Source organism: Alnus glutinosa, chromosome 6 (assembly GCF_958979055.1).
Source record: "Alnus glutinosa chromosome 6, dhAlnGlut1.1, whole genome shotgun sequence".
NCBI lineage: Eukaryota > Viridiplantae > Streptophyta > Magnoliopsida > Fagales > Betulaceae > Alnus > Alnus glutinosa.
In genome coordinates this window covers 21176060-21199096 of record NC_084891.1, presented here as the reverse complement: position 1 = coordinate 21199096, position 23037 = coordinate 21176060, and the positions used below count along the sequence as shown (strand labels likewise).

Sequence of the window (23037 nt, the reverse complement as noted above, 5' to 3'; positions counted from 1 at the left end):
AATATATTAGTGAATAGAATCATATTATAATCAAATTTCCTAAAACACCCTTATAATACAAATATAATTTATATTCTTAAGGACATTTTTTTCTTTATTTTACAAACATAAACAGTCATATTATGACTTTTTTTTTTCTTTTTTTAATTTTAGTGTTCATGGCTTTATTTTATTTATTTTTTTTTTCATATACAATTACTCTACAAAATGATTTATAAGAAAAAAAAAACACACACACACACATAATCATCATATCACCATCATAAAAAAATAAAAAGAAAAAAATAGATCTGCAAAGCCCTTTTTATTTTATTCTTTTTTATTTGTTTTCCTGCAACAAACATTCGTTTTTTTTGCTTACAAAGTAAAATAATTTATAAGTAAAAAAAAAATAATCATCATATCACCATCATAAAAAAATAGATCTGCAAAACCCTTTTTATTTTATTCTTTTTTATTTGTTTTCCAGCAACAAACATCCGTTCTTTGCTTACAAAGTTTTTCCAAGCCTCCGCAAGGCAATTGGAGTCCCTCCCGATATCAAGAGGTACTCGTTTTACTACATCTAAGTACATTCTATAGGCTACATCACAGGAAAAAAAAAAAATGTAACCCACAACAAATTAAGTTGGGTTGAAAATCAGAGAGAGGGGGATAAGAATATAATTGCAAAGATGGAGAGAGATACTGATGGTGTATTTGAGTATTGAATTTTTGAAATCAGAATTAAATTCTTATTCTGTTTGCGAATTTTGAGGTTTGATTTTTTTGAAAAAGTTGAATAAAATATGATATGTTTATAAAAAGTTGAATAAAATATGATTTATTTTTGAAAAAGTTAAATAAAATATGATTTATTTTTGAAAAAAGTAGAATCAGAATTATATTTTATTTTCAAAATTTCGTATTCAAACACACTATGAGTTGAAAAATAGAGAGAGAGGTATAAGAGACTTGGGTGTTGAGAGGGTTAGGACTTTTGGGCAAAAAATGAATTTTATTTTTTCCACAAGAAAGGAATAGGTATTCCACTCCTTTTTGAGTGGAATACTTATTTCTCTTCGTAAAGAAATAGTTATTCCGTGAAAATAACTATTCCCTTAAATAATATACAACCAAACAAAAAAATAGCTATTCCGTAAGAATAACTATTCATTTCTATGGGTCTAATTCGCGAACCAAACGAGGTCTAAGAGTTCAAATTCTTTCTTCAGAACTAACATAGCAAATGAATGTGCAATGAGGTAGATGGTCGATTAATGAAAGTCAGCTTGAACCCCAAGAACACAAAAATTAACGCATCAAAGTAAAAAAGAAAGATTAAAAAAATTAATAGGATAGAAGAAAGTATCCAAAAAAAAAAAAACAGAGAGAGAGAGAGAGAGAACAGAAACAAGCTGAAAACAAAATGTAAGCAATTAACAAAGAAAATAAAGAAAAGTGACACAGCAAAAAAACACAGCCAAATGGTGATATCTATGATGACAAATTTTACATGTATATTAATCAGAAAAGTCCATGTGACATGAATAAAATCTCTATGACTAATCATTAAGTGGTGACGCCCCTTCTTGGTTCTGCTCATCAGGCCATGCTTCTGTTGTTTACCGGAACTGAAAGAGTTAGGCACCTCCAGACTTGAGTGTGTTACTCAACCTACATCAACAAGTTGTTTATTTCCACTGAAGGACTCTCAAAAAGAAATGTTAAACAGGAACTGGTTTTCATTATGAGTTTTACTAATTTTGTTGCTACTTTCTACTTTGCCAAACAGTATAACAGGTGAAACAGGAAATGAACTTTCTATAAAATTTCAAAAAATGAAGAAACAAAGCACTACAAAACAAACAAACAAATGCCAAAAAAGAAAGAAAGAATTGGAGTAATCACGTGGCTGCGGAGGAGTAGATTCAGAATTCTGTAACATCTACGAGTGAGCTGTTACGGGTAGTCTCTAGGGGACGGAATGGGCTATCTTGACTATTGCTACGTGGACTCGAAGTCCTTTGAATTCCGATCAGAGGTTAGAGGCAGGGTTAGACTGGCAAAGAGGAGTAGACGCTTGTTCCGGGCAGTTATTTTAGGCTGGTCCAGCTTGGTTTGGCTAATGCAAGTAGTGGAACGATTCTCCAAGGTAGAAGAAGATAATGACAAGTGGAGAACGATCAAGATGGATAGTACTGTCTACGTGGTACTGCGCAGAAAAAAACAAGCATGGCCAGTTCATTGAATTGTCAGAATATGATGGAGGAGGACGGCGAAGTTACGTGGTGCTTCCGGAAGGTAGCGATGGGAAGGGGTGGCTGGATGTCTGGGTGCAACTCCAAAAGTTGACAAACTACCATGCAAAGCAACAGGCCAATGGGACAGTTGGTGGAAGGAAAACCGGGGCAGCACCGAAAGCAATACCGGAAGCCACTGGTTTACGTCAGGAAGGCAAGACATATGCGGCGGTGTTAGGAGGACAGTTGCCGGAAGGAGTTCCAGCTGAAGGCAGGGGCAGTAAGGTCATTCAAACGGAGCCAGAAAAGGAAGAATCTTTACTTGGGGCTGGCAATCACCCAGAAGGAAGGGGAGTTACAATTTCAAATCGGCCAGCTGGTTCTATTATGGGAAACGACTTGAAGCAGACTCTGGACGAGGCGAAGAATCAGGATGAATTGAAGACTTTCCTTCGAAACTTTAAGGAAGAAGCTGAGAGATGGTTGGGCCTATTGGAGTTGGGCTGCGGGAATGGAAAAATGGGTTTAAGTGGGCTAGAAGTTGGGGGGCAGTGGAATAAAGCCCATGGCGACCATTTTAAATCCAAGGATCCTGTTATCACAGACAGACGCGATGGCGAGTTCACGTGCGTATATTCTAGACATTCGCCACGCAAGGTGACAACACAGTGGCAGCAAGTGTCCAGGCAACCGCTACCATCGACTCCTAAGCCGGACAGGGGGGTGTTGACAGAGAAGGTCGGTTGTTCACCTGGTGTCAAGAAGGATAAGCTTGCTGGAAGGGTGCTCTTGGCTGGGTTGTGTTCCACAAGTTTGCCGGAGATGTGTATTGGAACAGAACACGCGTCCCGACAATCTCTGGCGCTAAAGCTCCAGCCGGACAGGGTGGCGTGGATAGAGTCGGAGGTTCTGGCACCTGGGAAGGTCGGGCTTGATGAAGAGCTAGTGACAGGGTCAAGTTCACCCGCTGGCCAGGAAACATACACTGTTATAGGGTCTGAGCTGGAAGCGGAGAGGAAAGAGATAGATTATGTGGTGGAGGAACCTAGCTGTGAGGAGGATACGTCTACTGGTCCTGTGGCAGAGAATGGGGGATCGGGTCTACTCAGCCAAGGCACAGGGGAAGAAATGAGTCGGGTGGATGTGGAAAAAGTTTTAGGAGAATTGGGGAGCAGAGAAGGTACTGCCGAAGAACCTGAGGGGGAAAAGGATAGCTTCTATCCGAATATTTCAGACCCGGTGTTCCAGATTGAGCCTAGTCAGAGGTTTGAACTTAAGTTGAGAGGAAGGAAAGGCCTTGGATTTTTTTTTGGGGGGGGGGGGGGGGGAGGAAGTTTCTCATGTATGTAATTCTAGAGAGCCGAAGGGTTTAAAGGAGTTGTCATTTGCTATTATCCAATCCGATCTCAGTTCTGAAATTGTGGAAGGTGGTGTAGGCGATGAATTGGAAGGTATTGGCCCGATATCAGTTATGCCTTTGGCAGTGGAAATGGATAAGGACTCCAGTTCGAATGTGTCTCCTAGATGGGTGTTGGAGAGGGTTAAGGGCTACTACAAATTAGTAGGGAGTGTCATGTGATTAGCATGAAGATTAGTTGTTGGCATTGGTTTTTTTTTTTTTTTTTTTTTGGAACAAATTGAGGCCAGGAGGGTCCAATCTTTGGCTATGGTCACCACAGTTTCAGGGGTGAAGGGTCAGAGGGAGATTAAGCGACTGAATTGTTCCATTAATTATGACAAGAAGGGGGAGAAATCTAATAGAAGGAGATGGAAGGATAGGGCGTGACGTGTGTTAATGAAACTTAAAATACTATCTTGGAATGTAAGGGGGATAAATGAGATGGACAAAAGATTGTGTATTAAAGGGTTCATTAGAGACTGGAATGTTGATTTGGTATGTTTGATGGAGACAAAAATATAAGTCATTACTAGGGCGGTGGTTCGCAGTTTGTAGGGTTCCCAACAATTGGTGTTATATGGGGGCTAATGGGGCGTCAGGTGGAATTTTGATTATGTGGGATAGGAGGGTGGTGGAGAAGGTGGACGAATATGTGGGTCGCTATACCTTAGCTCTCTCATTACGTAACGCTGAGGATAATTTTACATGGGCGTTTGGGAGTGTGTATGGGTCTAATGATGATAGGGAGAGGAGGGTGTTGTTGGATGAGATGGCTGGATTGATAAGTTGGTGAGATAGGCCGTGGTGCTTTGGGGGTGACTTCAATGTGGTGCAGTTTCCGAGTGAGCGATCGGGAGCAGGTGATTTTTCTGCGGCCATGGAAGACTTCTCGGAGTTTATTCGTGTGCAAAGCTTGGTAGATATTCCTATGCATGAAGGGCAGTTTACTTGGTCCAATAATTGGGTATGGTCTAAAATTGATAGGCTTTTGCTTTCTCCAGAGTGGGAAGAACATTACCCAGATCTGTCTCAACAACGTTTGCCTAGACTTTTATCGGACCACTTCCCTTTGCTGTTGGATTGTGGTACACATAGAGAAGCAAAAGACATTTTAAATTTGAAAACATGTGGCTCAAATCCGATGGTTTTGTGGAACAAGTGCAACGGTGGTGGGAGTCTTATGATTTTCAAGGCCTGCCAAGTTATGTACTGACGAAAAAATTAAAAGCTTTAAAAGCGGATTTGAAGAAGTGGAATGAAGTGGTTTTCGGTGATGTGGGGAAGGAGGAGGAGTAGTTATTGGAAGGTATTAAAGAGTTGGAGGGATTAGAGGAGTCTCGAGGGCTAGTGGTGAAGGAGCAGGTACGGAAGTTCGATATGATAAGGGAGATGGAAAAGACACTCCCGTTTGAGGAGGTTAATTGGAGGCAAAAATCTCGGGCTTTGTGGTTGAAGGGGATAATAACACAAATTTATTTCATAGGGTGGTAAATTCGCATCGGAAATACAATCATGTGGGAGCTCTGAGGATTCATGGGGCTATGTCTACTGATCCGGTGGAGATTAAGGAGCACATTGTCAATTATTATAATACTTTGTACACCGAGCAAAGTTCGTGGAGGCCTAGGGTGGATGGACTTTCTTTCTCTTCCATTGATGCGAATGAGCGTTTCTGGTTGGAACGTGTCTTTAAGGAGCAGGAGGTATGGGAGGTGGTGAGGGAGATGAATGGGAATAAGGCTCCGGGACCAGACAGTTTCTCTAGGACTTTCTTTCAGAAATGTTAGGCGGTTCTCAAACAAGATATTATGGCGGTTTTCTCAAAATTTCATAATAGTTGTCAATTCGAGAGGAGCTTGAATGCAACTTTCGTCTCCCTTATCCCTAAGAAGGCAGATGCAGAGGAGATTAAGGATTTTAGGCCTATCAGTTTGGTGAGAAGGGTCTACAAAATGATTTCTAAGGTCCTTGCTAATAGGCTCAAATCGGTGTTGGGGAAAATAATTTCAAGCTCTCAGAATGCCTTCATTGGTGGTTGGCAAATGTTGGACTCAATTCTTATTGCCAATGAATGCCTGGATAGTCAGTTGCGGTCGGGGGAGGTGGGGTTACTATGCAAGTTGGATTTGGAGAAAGCATATGATCACGTGAACTGGGATTTCTTACTTTATATGCTTCAGAGGTGTGGGTTTGGGGAGAGGTGGAGAAAATGGATTAAGTTTTGTGTTTCTACTGTAAAATTCTCCATTTTGGTTAATGGTGCGCTAACGGGTTTTTTTCAGAGTTCGAGGGGATTAGACAAGGCGATCCTCTTTCTCCTTTGCTGTTTGTGGTGGTTATGGAAGCGCTTAGTAAGATGTTGAATGAGTCTATGCTCCAAGGCTTCTTGTCTGGTTTTTCAGTGGGTATCAAAGACAATGAAGCTCTAGTGGTGAATCATTTGTTGTTTGCTGATGATACATTAATTTTCTGTGGGGCACAAGCTGAACATGTTCGAAATTTGAGATGTACTTTTTTATGTTTTGAAGCGGTGTTAGGGTTGAGGATTAATTTAGGAAAATCCGAATTGGTCCCTATTGGTGAGGTGAGCGATGTGGAGTCTTTGGCACATATTTTGGGTTGTAGAATAGGATCTCTGCCGATGACATATTTGGGTCTGCCGTTAGGGGCGTCGTTTATATCTCGTTCTATTTGGAATGGGGTTATTGAGAAGGTTGAACGAAGGTTGGCTAGTTGGAAAAAGCTTTATTTATCCAAAGGTGGTAGGGTGACGTTGATTCATAGTACACTGTCCAGCATTCCTACTTATTATTTATCTCTGTTTCCCATTCTTGTGAGTGTAGCCAAGAAATTGGAGCGGCTTCAAAGGGAGTTTCTGTGGAATGGTATGGGGATGAGACTAAATTTCATTTAGTCAATTGGCATCGGGTTTGTTCTCCAATCAAGGTTGGTGGTTTGGGAGTTCGCAATATTATTAAGTTTAACCAAGCCTTATTGGGGAAGTGGATATGGAGGTTTTCGCAAGAATGGGATGCGTTATGGCGATCGGTGATTGAGGTGAAGTATAGGAGTGTGAGGGGAGGTTAGAGTTCATTACCGGTGACGAGGTCTTATGGTGTGAGTGTTTAAAAGTTTATCCGAAGGGGGTGGGATACTATAACCAAGTACTTGCGTTTTGAGATGGGCGAGGGGTCTCATATTTGCTTTTGGCATTAATTATGGTGTAGGAACAGGCCTCTCAAGCTATGCTATCCAGATTTGTACTCTATTGTTCGTTTTCTAGATGCTTGGGTGGTGGATAATTTGTCTGTGGTAGGAGGTGTGGCTCATTAGAATGTACTCTTTACGCACTATGCTCAGGATTGGGAGGTAGAGATGGTGATTGTCTTCTATGAACAGTTATACTCTAGTCGAATTCGGCATGGAGAAGTTGATAGGGTGGTGTGGAATCTTTCTAAGAAGAGAAATTTTGAAGTGAAGACTTTTTATAAAGCTTTAGTTTGTCATGAGGCGGTTAATTTTCCTTGGAATGGTGTATGACGTGTTAAAGCTCCGAAGCGGGGTGGCGTTTTTTGTTTGGACAACTGCTTTAGGAAAGATTTTAACTCACGACAATTTACGTAGGCGTGGTATTGTGGTAGTAGAGTGGTGTGTTATGTGCAAGAAGCATGGGGAATCTGTTGATCACCTTCTTCTACATTGTGACGTGGCAAGGGCTGTTTGGAGTTATTTTTATAGCTTATTCGGGGTGGAGTGGGTTATGCCTAGTAGTGTTTTGGATTTATTGAGTGCTTGGGGCACCTTGCTGGGTCGTGGTTCTGCTATCTGTATTTGGAAGCAGGTTCCTTTATGTATTTTGTGGAGTTTGTGGCATGAGAGAAATACTAGGCTTTTTGAGGATGTGGAGGTTACGGTTGGGACTCTTTGTAGAAATGTGCTTAATATGTTATATTTGTGGGTGTCGACACATAGCTCGAGTCGTTTGTTGTTTGCTGATTTTCTACTTTCATGTTTGTTTATCTCCTCTGAGTAGAGGCTCTTTTGTATACTTCCTGTTTACTAGGGTTGCACCCCTTTGCGCTGTTCAATGAAATTATTTATCAAAAAAGAAGTAATCATGTGGCCTTTAATCTTACATAAATGAATCTAAGCAATTATTAAAGCCTTCTAGTGATAAAAACCAGCTCTTTAAGAACTTATTTCTCTCCATCTAAACCGCCCACATCCAACATGAAATTGCATTTTTCCAACCCAAAAGTCTCTCCAAAGCTCCCAAATCCGCCCTCTCATTCGATTCAATCTTTCAGACTAATTTTGGCAACATGCAAACGAGCCTGATCAAAAGAGAGAGATGGCACAAAAGCTACCTCACCAATCAAGAATAACCAACCACTATTAGATAGTTTTGTTCACATTTTCAATTTCCATTGCATAAAAGTGGCGCCTTTTCCTAAATTTTTTAGCCACACCTGAGGCATGTAATGCAGAAAAGAGAGAGGAAAGAGTTTTGGAGGATGGGGGCTACATCTTACGTAATAAGAATACAATGTATATGTTTCTGTTAGAGAGAAACCTTTTAGGGCCTTCAAATGTTAACAGCCAAAAAGGACACCAGAATGTATGTTTTTTTTTCAATAAGCCAATCTCAGAAAAAGCGTAACGCGCTCCTTAGTACCAGAATATATGTATAGACATGAAAGGCTTCCTCCCTGCCTTTAAGAGGACACCGTTGCCCTCATACTCTTCATTTGATCACAAAACAAAATGGGTCCCTTGGGAATTAGATATCCTTCTTGTCCAAGCCCGCCCTTGCACCAGATTACTGTGTGTCACAATTCACTCAGTCGCTCTCTCTCTTGCCAGTCCACCAGATCACTGCCAGCACTCTATTGCTGCCTTCATTGAATGTCTACATCCAATCTAAATCTTCACTCCCACAAACCACTGCCCTCACAATCAATCCAAGCCAGGTGGCTAAGTGAGCCCATCCACCACGGTTGGGCATGACCAAGCAACGACCATGGCTTGGTCTTTTTTTCTTCTTTTTTTTCTCCTCTTCTCTTTTGTTTTTATATCTTTTTCAAATTTTTTAAAGGGGCATAATTGAATTTTTCATATCATTTTTTGTTATTAATTTGACGGAAAAGTGGATGAACCTCTCGGATTTAAAATTATTGTAAACCTAGATCTTAAATTTGTAAAATTGAAAATTGGAGTCTGAAAGTGAAAATCAGGTAAAGCACAGGAAGGTTCTATCATATTTTCCCATATTATTAACCTATATAGGGTCCGAAAACCTATTCCCCAAATAGCCAATATCAAGATCCAGCCCATATGCTATAATGCATTCACATCTTTGCCACAACCATCTGTACTTATACACAACATGGTTTAGCAGAAAAAAACAATCTCAAAATAGGACCAATAATGAGCTGCACCCTGATGAGGTAACATCATCATAGTTGGAATATGTAAAGTTGTACCCACCTCTTTTATGAAATTGGATACATGAAAAGCTCAAACGATAAGCACAAATATGCCAAGTATGAAAAGGAAGTAAACAAGTTTGTAGAGCCATTGTGGTGCAGATATCAAGTAGGGCCTACCACACAGCATACAAAGTTGAAACCAATGACTTGTATCAATGCACTTGCATGCCCAAGCACCTTCCTCCAACAACATTTTAGCAAAAAAAAAGACTTTAAACGTCTGAAAACATATCTATGGTACTGAAAGAGTTGATTGATCATGACAGCGAAGTCCTTTCATCCTTACATATGTTTCACAAACACTACCTTTTAACTTCAGTAGGAAGAAAAGTTGGAAAGAAAGGAGCAAGGAGAGGGAAAATGACACTTTCCTTTTACTTAATCAGAAAGAAAATGAGTTGGAAGAAAGAGTGGCAGAAGGGCTTTTCCCCAGAAGGCACACCTCAAAAGTGGGGATAAAGGTGGAAAGAGAAGCGAGTCAATAGACTATTATAAGGAGCGATTTTCTATGAATACAAACTTTTGCTAGGCCAACTTTTTTCTTTTTTTTTTTGCTTTGCGGGGGTGTTCCACTTGGATGGGAGCTAGTGCTACTTCAATATGTGGAATAAACCAGGAACAATAACAAAGACTAGCAAATGATATACACAAATAATTCCTCATCAAAAAAGAAAAGAAAAAAAAAAAATAGAGAGGAAGATAGGCAGGCAGAATAATTATTATCATCGTTGCTCTTGTCAAAGTGAATTTCCTACTTGAATCAGGCTTTCTGTAAAACATTGTTCACCCAACCTTGAATAGCCACCTAATGTCATTTGGTCTGACCTTCCACTTATTATGATTGGAGATGGAATCCATACTAAAGACATCCCAAATTGGGGTGTTATAACCAGCACTGTACTATAAAGGTTCTGCAGTCATCTAACTTACCTTATAGCCCAATCAACATCCAAGCATAGATTTTAGCTAACCACTCGCTGCATAAATATTCCTTTAACTACAAATCTTTGGGCAACTTCATCCCTAAAAATATAAGGGATCCATCCTTCAAACCAATAGAAAACTAAATACTCCAGTCAATATCATACAACATAGGATCCAGGTCAACTTGTCTGATTCCCACTCCATATCAGGCTCTAAAATGCATTCCTACTCATCTAAAAAGCAAGTGCACTGAAAATGGATTGAAGCAAAATAACTTTGAAGCTCTTGTTAATTCGCTCCACATTACTAGAGCCATGGAGAAGTGTGGACCTAGTATGATGCAATGTGTGTAAATTTGAAGTCCGTGGAAAGTCTAGAAGCAATAAAATGTGATAATTTCTGACCAAGACCAAAACTTATACCACTTAACTGTAACTTAACTTACCAGTCCAATCCCTCAAAGAGGCCTTCTCCCTTTATAGCAGAAGTTTTGAAAATAGCCCATTGACGGTTTTTTATCTTGTGCAACTCCAAAGCCTCAGTAACAGCAGCATCATCAAGTGCACCTGGAAGATCCTGCAAAGACCAAAAGGATATATCAAACAAAACAAAACAAAAAGGAAAGAGAAAGTAAAAACCTAGAAGTTTAGAAAACATTAGTATGCAGAAGGCATATAGAGACATGAAGATATAATAAAATGACCTTAACTCCTTGACCAAAAGATAAAAAAGGCATCCCATTTCTTTTTGGCACATGCAATAATGGATTATAACACATTGCTTTTCTTTAAGATTTTATTTACAACCTAGTTAAACACGAGATCTTTTCCTGTACAGACAAAACCTTCAGAATAAATAATACGGCAGCAGCACAAACCTGCTTGTTTGCAAAAATGAGGACAACAGCCCCTCTTAATTCTTCTTCCTGCCAAAAGGTTAAAAGTGTAAACTGACATTGTAAGATCTCCAATAAATGCATAAAAACTGCATCACTACAAGTAAACCATAATGCAATAGCAGCGTAGGCAAAGGGGTTGAGAGGCACTGGTAATTCATTTCTCATTGATAGTATAAAGGAAAGAGAAGACGAAAAAAAAAAAAAAAGTACCCCCAAAATCTTTGATAATTTTTTTTAAGAGAAGGCAGAAGAAGATTTTTTATATTTCATTATGATACCATATAATTTTCAAAAAACAAATTCTCTTAGAGAACAGAATTGAGGGGATGAATCCAGGTACAGCATCAATGGCTGTGTTTGGTAAAGATTGTTGAGTTGAGTAGTAGTAAGAAGTGATTAATGTGATATAAAGTAGAAAGAATTTGTATGAAAAAGTGAAAAAGTATTGGATTGGATTTTTTTATTTGAATAGTAATAAAAAATTATTGATGTGATATAAAAAGTGCAAAATGTTAGAATGTTTTAAAGTTGATTATTGTTGGGAAAAGTGAAAATAAATGAAGGGAATGGTATGTTGCTTACCAAACACCCCTAATACCTTTTCTAATGTCAAATTTCGATGTTAACAAAGTTATAAAATCTACTGAGCTCAAGCTTCATATAAACAGCTAATCAATATATCTGATATTTAGAATAAATAAGCAAATGGAAGTCATAGATAGAGCACTAAAATTTTATCCATCAACTTTGTCAAATTAACCCTATAGTCCTGTCAGCATAGATCCAAAATAAGTGTACCTCCAAGATTGCATGAAACTCCTCTTTGGCGATGACCAGTCTGTCCGTGTCACTTGAATCAACGACATAAATTATGGCTTGCGTATTTGGAAAATAGCATCTCCAATATGGCCTGTGGCATAAAGCCAAATAATTGGGGGTGGGTGAGCATGTAACATTAATCAATCAATTAGAGGAAAATTATACATGTCCTGTGCACCAAATTGGCAGAATGTGCAACATAAAGTCAACCAAAAAATAAAAAATAAAATCCATGCATATTCTTAAGATTACAAAAAGATGAACAAGCAACATCATGTTAAATAAGGATATTTTACGGCACAAATTTATTAAACATTCTACTAATCGCTAAAAGAAGCTCCATTTAGAAAAAACTTAGAAGTCATTAAACTTTCACTCGTAAGGCAATCTTTCAAACAAAGTAGAAAAAGTCGGTGCTATTTTCTGTATAACTCATTAATTGAACGTAACATTTATATAAATGAATCACAAATACTTAAACACTTTATTCATAATAAATAAATAAAAAATACTTAAACATTAATTGAACATAACATTTATATAAATGCATCACAAATACTTAAAACACTTTATTCATAAAAAAAAAAAAATATATACTTTTTTTTGATAGGTAAGAAAAGATTTATTAAAAAAGCGTAAAGACGCCCCTTGGTACACAGGAAATATACACAAGAAACACCAAAAGCTAACCCGCAACAACTGACAGAAAACGAAAAAAGAACCCCAGAACCCAAGAAAGAAAGCCCAATATATATATATATACACACACTTTTCTTTATATCACCATATGGATTGTTATTCATTTCTTTTTAGGATAATGCATTAAATTTTTGTGATAAGTAATCGAAATATAATTAAAAAAGCGCAAAGGTGCAACTCAGGCACACAAGAATACAAGAGACACACCTAGCCAGAAAGAGAAATAAGATAAAAATAAATAAATATGATGAAAATTAGGCAAATTAAGATAGACTAACGCAGTTGTCCAGTGGTAAAGAGTATTAAAGAATAAAGACTTTAATTCCACTATCGTCCTCTCACGATTTTCAAAATTTCTATTATTTCTTTCCCTCCAAAGACACCATATTAGGTAGGACATAACCATCTTCCACACTACTGAACTCTAAAGACTGCCACCCAACCCTCTCCAACAAGCAAAAAAGTCTTAACACTCGTCTAGGCAAAACCCAAGCTAACCCAACATGACTGAAAAATAGCATTTCATAAGGCCCCACCAATCTCAGTAGTAGAAGATAATCCACACTCCCCACCAATTAACGACTAAGACGTGCTGCTTCCTTAAGTTATCTGTGGTGTCAGAATCTTTCCTAGGAGTAGCAGGGTTCTCGAACACCTGAGAAGATTGACCTATGTCCTCTACCGCCGACACCATGAAGGTATCTTTTGTGGCCACCAAAGCAGAATCACACCTATCTTTTGCCAAACATCCTCCCCTGATCCTTTGTTTGCTGCTGTTGGGTTCTCTGCTACGGCAAAGGAGATGTTGTCTTCAGCATCACTGGAAGGTTCCTTCAGGTTTGAGGGGCCATCTCCAGCACCGGTTAGCAATGGTGTTGGGTCTCTTGAGCTCCGGATTCAACCCACCTCCACCAAGCAGAACTCGCTTTTATTCGGTGACTTATACTCAAGGGCGACAGAGTTGGGAGAAAGGATACGTCTCTCTATTCCAGCGCCGTCGGTATAGGAAGGCTAGAGAAGGCAGAGCAGTGCATTTGGATGAGAGTTTAGTTGCAGAGTCTATGGCAGCAATGAGGATATATATTGACAGTGAGACTAAAACTTAGCAGCGCTCGAAGGGGGTGGATCCTATGCCTATCGAGGAATCCTTGGTGGCTATGGCGCAGCCATTGCTGGATTCTAGTGGAGTGGCAGCTTCTTTGAAGGTTGTTAAGCAATCTGATCCAGCGAGGGGAATCCTTCGAAGGGGGTTCCTCAATCCGAGTATGTCTGTGCAACCCCTTCTCTTACCTAAAGTGTCGACCGCGTCGTCATCTTCTCTTGTTGCTAAGGAAGTTGGGGTGGAAGGGATTCCAACCCTTTTGGGTGGTTGCAACACTCCAAATGATGAAAAGGGTGAGGAATCCAAGATTAATGGCATGATACAGTCTCAAAAGTGGCCGGTAGGCGTTGGCCCGGATGGTGAGATTGTCGTGTGCGATCATGGTGACGAGATTTGGAATGGGGAGGATGGAGAATCCCCTTTCCCTTTGGGTATTTTACATCTCGACATGCCCTTGGATTGGGCGATGGATGGCGTTCATGGCGAGGTTTCGTCCTTGGCAATCCTGGATGCCATTGAAGAGGAGTTTCATCGGAAAAAAATGATAGCGCACCAAAAGACCAAAGGTAGGAGGGAGCTGTTAAACTTGAAAAGCTCCATTAACTACGGTGATGCAAGCACACCCTCAAGGCATTGGAAAGGCAAGGCTCACATGACGTAATGTGTGAGCCTTTTGTGGGTCTTGAGGTTTTAAGGTTTGGTGGGTTTGTGGGTTTCTTTTTTCTTTTTCTTTTTTTGCGGCTCGTTTGGTGGTTTCTGTGTATATTTCATGTGTACTTAGGGGCGCCTTACACTTTGTTTTAATAAAAGTTTTATTACTTATCAAAAAAAGAAAAAATGATCTTTCCTAGGGTGGCCGACCAAGGGAAAGGAGTGTTAAGGTTGGGTGACTTGAAAATCAAGTCGGTGGACCCACCTATTTGCTCTTTCCTTCTCAAGTGTTTGAAAATCCTGTACAAGTTACTTTTTTGGATTTGGTCATTTATGTGTTGACCAATTACTTGTAGGAGAGGGAAAGATTACACCTCCTATTGATTACTTTTCCAAGTTGGGGATTTCTTTCCTTCCTTGGTTGATTCCTTTTCAAGGAAGAAAAGGAAAAGGTGTGGTCCTCAACCACTATAAAAGGAGAAGTGTGCAAACAAGGATATTAGAGAACAAAAGGAGAAGAGCCACACGGTGAAGTGAGGGCTACTGTGTTCTCAAGAGGAGTGAGCAAAAATTTGAGAGAAAAGGAAAAGGTGAGAGCTCCATAAAAAGAGAGGTTTTTCTTTTTTGTTATTATTCTCCTTTTGGGTTGAAGTGGAGAATTGGGTGTATTGGGGCTTTGGGTTTGAGTGGTTTTCTCACCCTGTTATTTCCTTGTACTCACCTTTTGATAGTTGATTTTCTCCGGGATTGCCTCCGCCAGTGGACGTACCTCAATTTGAGGGAACCACTTAAATCTGGTGTCGTGTGTGATTGCTTATCTTTGTTATTTCGCTTTCTTCTTATTTTTCGCCTCTCACGTTCTGGGGAAATAGGACAAAATTTCCCAACAAGGAGTACTATCATGGGGAACAAGGACATTGTGGAAAGATCTAATGTCAAACAGCCCTCTCTTGGAAGGGACCCAACAAAGCTTGTCTTTACCTACCCGTCTCAATCTAAAGGAATAGAAAAAATTGAAAAACAAAATAAAGACATCCCCCTCTCAATCATGTGTCACTCTGATAAAGCTTACATTCCACTTATGAGAGCCACAAGATAACTCCAAATGATCGACCACGAAAGCATCCTTTACGCGAGCACTATTGTACAAATTTGGGAAAGCTTCCTTAAGGGCATAATCCCCACACCACTTGTTATGCCAGAATCTAATCTTGGAGCCATCACCTCAAATCTTGTATGACTAGAAAACTCCCCCCATCCTCTCCTAATATTTTTCCATAACTCCACCCCATACGACCCATGAAACTCATTTGAACACCACCCACCCTACGAGCTGCCATATTTAGAATCCAAAAAGCCTCTCCCTCATGCAAAGAGCGCCATAGTCACTTCCCCAAAAGAGCACGGTTGAACTAAAGCAAGTTTTGGACTCCCAATCCTCCCTCAGAGAGCGAAGAACAAACCTTAGACCAGCTTACCAAGTAAAACTTGAACTCTTCATCGAACCCAATCCATAAGAAATCCCATTATAACTTCTTTATGCGATTGGCACCACCAAGAAGCAGGGAAAAAAGAGATATGAAATACGTAGACAAATTGGGAGTCCCAACGGAAAACCAAGATATTTCAAACACAAAGAAGAAATCAGGTAAAGGAACCCGCTTCCCCCATTTAACAACAATGCCCACTCTGAACACGAAGGAACTGTGATGACACCTAAAGAGTCCAGATTGAGAACAGGGATCATCTAACTCTACAAGAACTAACTTGGCCTTCAAATCATCATTTCTCAAGCAAACAGTATCGACCACATTACCATTGTTAGAAACAACTTAGGCAATCCTCTAGACCTGCAAACGATACCACCAATGTCCAAACCAGAGAGCTCAAGGTTCGGGGGGACCATTGCAGCCTCATCACCAGCAAATTATGAAGGGGGAGAGATAGGTGTTGCGACTGGACATCTGGAGGCTCCATTGTGGACAGATGTCCTCTGGCGAGCATAAACACAGCGCCTGCACCCCTAAAAGATTGTGAGCATCTCCGGCTCCAACATCTGTGACATGGAGGGTTGCCAACAAGTCCATCAAAGGACCATTGAGCTAGGTGGAGCTAGCCACCGCTTGACACGCATCTGTGGCCTCTTGACACTCCAAATAAAGAATATATAATGCACCAAAATTCCTAAGCCACCGGTTGAAAGAATGCCCTTCCTTTTTATCAGATTATCAGTACTTAAAAATCTTATGATGAGTAGCTCTCTAGGAAAAATTACAAAGCCACTTTGATGGAACCAAGAACACCAAATCTTTTTCTGGAAAGAAAACCTAATACAAACTAACTTTGATTAGGAAAACGGGTATATTTAATCAAATATTAAATCTGCAACAGCCATTGTTTACTAGAATCACATCTAAGAAAATCTAAACATTGAACAGTAAAGCTACAGTAGAAGGGCAATACTAACAAATGATCCTCACAGATCTCAGTACATATAGCATTGAGCTGTAAATATTATATTGGTCTAATTGACTCAGACCAAGCCCTAAGGTGTGGCTAAAGTCCTAACAAAAAAAAAAAAGGTACAGAAAAAATACATGCTCAAGCTAAAATCACAATTATAACTGTTCAGAAAAAACATATAAATGGATCCTACAAAACCTTCAAATTCCACAATAATAATAATTCTTTTAGAATATACATTCCAAGCATCATGTTGTCCAGATTTAGACACTTTTGAGTCGAATTGAGTTCAGAAATTATTTAAAACTTGAATTCTCACAACAGGTCAAAGCATGCACATAAAGAAGTCATTTTTGAAATTACTGCATCATTTCACAAGTTCTATGGCAAGATTAAGCTGATTTTTTTTTTTTTTTTTTTAAAAAAAAGAGAGAATATATTAACAACATAGAGTCACAGAACCTCTCCAAAGCTCCAACTACTCTAAGAGCTAAATTTAATAATTTACAAGTGCATAATTGTTTTCTCATGATTCACATTGCACAACATCAGAATGCCGTATATTTTAGATCTCTCTTACCAATAAAAATCAACTAATAAATAATTTTAAAAAATAAAAAATAAAAAAAGATTACAAGAAAGAGCAAAAACTGCGTACCTGATACTTGTTTGTCCACCTGCACAAACAAAGGGCAGACATGCCATCAGAACAAGCAATTCACGACTTGTAATTCCTAAAACTTTTAATAACATTAGATCATGCAGTCCTAATTTTCAAATATGTGCCTATTTGTGTGTGCATATTTTATATTAGCATTTACAAAATGATTGATAACTGCTGACCATTAAACTTTCCACATTGCGTATACATATAATATTTCAAACACATAGTTCTTTAATTAGGTATAAATGATGAAGCTCAAACAAGTTCAAGACAGCAGCTCCTTTACATATATCAACAGCCCAATTCATGACCCCACGCATAGACACCATAAATCTATCACCACATCCACCAAATATCCAAAATCTATAAAATAAATAAAAATGCATACAAATTACAGATTAAGCTATTCTCTATTCAATGTTGGTCACATAATTAGCTGTCGCTTCAAACTCAATACTATTTCTAGTTAGCAAATCTCAACAACTCTTTTTTTTCGGGTTCCAGTTGACAAATTGTGTTGATGGTAAATTTAAAGATACAGATCAAGGGGAGAAGAGATAGCATACCCAGATCCCATACTTGGAATTTGATGTTATTATACTGCACCGTTTCGACATTAAATCCAATTGCTGCACCCAAAAAAATGAACAGATTTAACTGCAGAAACTCTACCATACTTGAAGACTTAGGAAAAGCATAATAAAACCACAATTTGCCACCAGCTAAACAATGAATAAACTGGGGGGAAAAAAGAACCATAAATGTTAGTACTGGGAAAGAATACCAACTTGGAATCGTAGACACAACCTCCCCCATCTGAAGCCGATCTGCACAAAACACATACCAAAACCGTTGAATTACCCAAATTGGCCACAAACCCATCACTCAAAAGCGAAAAATAAGAAATGGGTAATAGTGAAATTAGAGAAACTTACAGAGGATTGTGGTCTTTCCGGCATTGTCGAGGCCGAGGACGAGGATCCGAGCTTCTCTGTTGCCAAAGAGGGACGAGAACATTTTCGTAAACAATATACCCATCTCGAGAGACTCACTCTCAGAGCAAGCAAATTGAGAACAGATCACAAGTGATTTAATTCGGTCTCGTTCGGTTTAGTTTTGGCCCTTCGAGTGGGATGGAGATTTAAGATCTCAAAGCAGAGCCCTCTGGTTCTAAAAGGAGAGGGTCTGCTTCAAAAGAATTTTGAGAGTTCGGGGACGAACTGAGAATTTGGAGAAAGTAGGGGCTGTGGAGGGGACAGAGTTGATCTCTCTCGGTCTCAGTCTTCCCTTCTCTTCGGTTTCTCAGGATTGGAAGCGATTCGCAAGAAGCAGCATAGAAGAGGGCTCCGAGGGCTCCTGAGGTGATTGATTCCCTCAGGATAGATATAGTTTGATTATGCAATGTCTGTGGGGATCGAGGTCCCCGGACCGGGATGAGGTGCAGTAGCTGCCCGCTTTGCAAACGGGTATCTAACGGGGCAGCTAATTACACCAGATCTAGTTGCTCTAATATAAGAATATATAACTTAAAAATAAAAAATAATAATAATAAATAAAAAATAGCTCTAATATATGTCACATCATTAAAATGTATTAAAAATTAATAAATTTTTTTTTTTTTTTTGACATGTCTATACAAAAAAGGAAAGAGTATTCGAACTAGTGACCTTCGCTTCATAACGCATGATTCCCAGCCGATTGACCTCCTCTTTTGGGAGAATAGAATATTTGTTTATGTCTTCTAGAAGTGTTTTATATTTTTTAACAAGAAAATAAAATACCCTCGGCTTGAGCCAGGCAGCTCATTTCTGGTGTTGACCAGCCCAGACCTTAATTGATCCAACAATATCATTTCGGTAGCTACAAAAGAATCACACCAAGTTCCGAAGTACCTAACCACTGCCTTTACTTTAAAAGGTTCAAACCTTGATGTGTTAGCAGGTTTCTTGGAGAACCCACGTTGGAGCTTTGGAGGCGGTATAGAAGCACAACTTTCCTCACTTCACGGGGACAGTTGGCATTTTACGCCACCGGACCTGCGATAGATGAGTGATTACCAGGACCACCCTTTGTAAGAATTTGTGAACTAAAATCATGGACAAACTACACACAACCCAGTTGAAAAGGCAACATGGGGCAAGTCGTACGAGGAAGGAATGACCTTTGTGTAACATTTCAGTCTCATATTGGGAAGAGAAGAATAGTTCACATAGAATGAGTGGTTTATAAAAATACTCATAGATACTAAGTCTCACATTGCCGGTAAAATTAGGCTTTATAAGTGATTATAGGAAAAACTCCAAATCAACTAGTTCTTTTGGGGTGATAGCGCAGATGTGGCTAACACTTTTTCTTGGGTCGTTACAAATGGTATCAGAGCTACCTAGTAACGCCAAGTCATGTGGTACTGAAGCACTACATGACGTAGCCCTGACGAGGACATCAGGGGTTTAAGGAGGGGAGTTTGTAACACTCCTCCCACATTGGGAAGAGATGAATAGCTCACATAGAGTGAGTGATTTATAAAGATACTCATGGGTACTAAGTCTCACATTGCTTAGTTATTAGGTGAAACTGGGCTTTATAAGGGATTCTAGGAAAGCTCCAAATTGACTAGTCATTTTGGGGTGATAGCGCAAATGTGGTTTATAAAGATACTCATGGATGCTAAGTCTCACATTATCTAGTGACTAGGTGAAACTAGGCTTTATAAATTATTCTAAGAAAGCTCCAAATTAACTAGTCATTTTGGGGTGATAGCGTAAATGTTGCTAGTGCTTTTCCCTGGGTCATTACACTTTGACTGGAGGGAATGTGATTCAAAAGGACAGGTAAGCTCTTTGTTCATCCACTAATTCAAAACACACATTTATTCCATAACTTCTTCCTCTCATGGGAGAAGGATTTTTATAAGTGTTTTACTGGCTTAGACATCAGAAGTATCTCTCACCGGCTCACCCTAGTGGGCCTTTAAGTTAGTCTTCTCAATGATTACAGGTCCACCTTGACGTCGAGTTGGCCATGCAGATTTCAAAATCATCAATTGGCATCGTCTATGGGAATAAGATTGTGTGATATTCATCCCTTTCCTTTTTTCTCTCTAAGATCACATGCCAACCATCAGGTTGAGGAGTGCAAGGAGGAATACAGAGAACCCGCCGCGGGGGAGGGGGGGGGGGGGGGGGGGGGGGGTTTGGTCAATCCCCTAGGACCAATGCATTTCCACCATGGAAATCCAACTCCAAAAAATGGCCCAAAACATGGACCAGATGATGCAGCAGAACTAACTTATTATGAGTCAACTTCTGCAGATAAACCTATTATGAGAGAAGAGACAAAGAAAGTAATGAAGGAAACCGAGATTGGGAAAGCCAACGGGCCCCGTGGGGAGGGAGTCCACCCAGCCCATGCAATGAGTCTGGTTTAGTTGGAAATAAATAATAAGATCGGGCCTTTTAGAAACGTTATGAGGTTTGAGTAAACTTGTAACGCCCTTAAAATTAATCGATTAAAACAATTAATTTAGAGTGTTACTCATAGTGCTTCCACACTGACAAATTTGTAATTAGCTGGATTTATTATACTTAACATTCCTATGAGATTAAATTATAGAAGAAATCGGAAAAGAAGGATGTGATACAAAACTAAATATCTTTAAATATTGCATTAACTAGCATTAATACAAATGCAAAGCTTCCAAAAATTATAACTACACAGTAATACAACTACTAATAATTCTATTCAAACCTGACTAAATGAGTCATTCGCTTGGCATCTTCATCCTAGCGAAATGCTCGATCCAATGGTCCACCATGTAAGAACTAATAATAACTGAAAGAGAGATAAAGGAAAGAGAGGAAACATAGATTTTAGGTGGTTTGGTCTATGGCCTACATCTATGCGTCAAAGCCTTTTCTTTGGCTACATCTTTCCTTGATTATTTGATTGTATACAAGACTCTATTTATAGAGAAATAGTCTGAATGTTACAAATCTTTTCTACTTCTACATTAACAACAATAAATCTAATTTATCATCTTGTAACTTTTGTCTCTTGAGTTCTTGCAACTCTTATCTCTTTAGTGCTTGTAACTCTTGTATGTTGAATGCTTGTAACTCTTGTTTCAATACGTCCTTGCAAACCCAACGGTAGATCACGAACGTTGAGGTTTGATCTTGAACATCAAAGGGCTAGAAAAAAATGGCTACTATGGCCTAAATTGGAACATCGATTTCTATGACCGAAACTTGGACTTCGGCGATTCTGGCCGGTATCGACTACTATGGTCAGGACTTGCACATCGATAATTTTGGCCTGCATCGGCTACTATGGCCGGAATTTGGACATCGACAACTTTGACCAGAAGTGGCTACTATGACCGAAACCTCAAAAAAAAAAAAAAAGGCATAGGATCGAATATTGGCGTTAGCCTATAGCTCTGATTCCATATAAGAATTAATAATAATTAAAAGAGATATAACAAAAAGAGAAGAAACATAGATTTTAGGTGGTTTGGCCTATGACCTACATCCACTCGTCAAAAGCGTTTTCCTTTGCTACATCTTTCATTGATTATTTGATTGTATACAAGACTCTATTTATAGTGAAATAGTCTGAACGTTACCAATCTCTTCTACTTCTACATTAACAACAATAAATCTAATCTATCTTTTTGTAACTCTTATCTCTTGAGTTCTTACAACTCTTATCTCTTGAATGCTTGCAACTCTTGTCTCTTGAGTGCTTGTAACTCCTGTCTCAATACACCAAACCTGTTAATATGCAAAACACCGAGTTGGTTCACAATGAAAAAGTAACTAAGTAAGTCCATGACTTAGTAAGTAAATTATTACAAAATTTATTATGCAATGAACCTTAAGTATTGAAAACATATTCCATAAACTTCTAGAAAGTTGAGAATGTCATGGGTTTCATCCAAATTTATAAGTGTTGTCTATGCTATTACGTTAATTTGAAAAATGGATTTATTGTTGAAGTACAGTAAGCATAATTTCATGGACAATTCACAGTTAATGCATAAACTATGGTGAAAAGGTGGTTATGGTTAGCGGTTATTGGGCAAAACCGCTAACCCAGGGGCGGAACTAGGATATTTGGTAAGGGGGACGAACTTGTATAATTTTTTTACATCAAAGTACCCATTCACCCATTCGATTGAAAATTATAATTTCAAATTTTCATGATATCACAGACACAATAGTATAAATTACAAGTAAAATAAACTAACAATTTATAAGGTTCAAGAAATAGGGTAGCTTTGAGCGTAGATTTGGCACCCTGGGTACTCAAGTTTCACCTCAACCCCCCATTTCCTCGCTGTCTTCTTTCCCAGACTGATTTTCTTATTGGATTTAACGAATCAGCAACTAATGAGAAAATGAGCAGCCGGAAATGGAGTGACGACAATTTTACAGTGCCTCAAATCAGCCCTCCATCTCTCAAGAAAATCAGTTGTTATAAAAAAGAAGGTTTGTTGAAAAAATCATATCTAAAGGAAGGCGTTAAAATTTTCAAAGAATGAGAGAGAATCTAAGAAAAATTTAAAAACCCATAAACCAAAAAAGAAAAAAACAAGAAAAAATCAGATCAAAAGGAAACGAAAGAGGAAAAAATAAAAAATAAATAAAGAGAGAGAAAAGCTCACCTCTGTGGATTGATTGTGGCGTGAGTTGTTTGCAATGGAAAA

General features: G+C 38.9%; 1 protein-coding gene across 1 annotated transcript; it reads right to left on the bottom strand.

Annotated features, from left to right (window-relative positions):
• Positions 1–1398: 1398 nt before the first annotated feature.
• LOC133870383 (ADP-ribosylation factor 1) lies at positions 1399–18816 on the bottom strand. Its single transcript, XM_062307493.1, has 8 exons — positions 18266–18816; positions 18119–18157; positions 17897–17959; positions 17325–17343; positions 11731–11842; positions 10912–10959; positions 10480–10610; positions 1399–1656 (listed from the first exon to the last, which is right to left on the bottom strand). Exons 1-8 carry the CDS (start codon positions 18366–18368, stop codon positions 1623–1625), a joined length of 549 nt encoding a protein of 182 aa, XP_062163477.1. The 5' UTR covers positions 18369–18816; the 3' UTR covers positions 1399–1622.
• Between the last annotated feature and the right edge of the window lie 4221 nt (positions 18817–23037).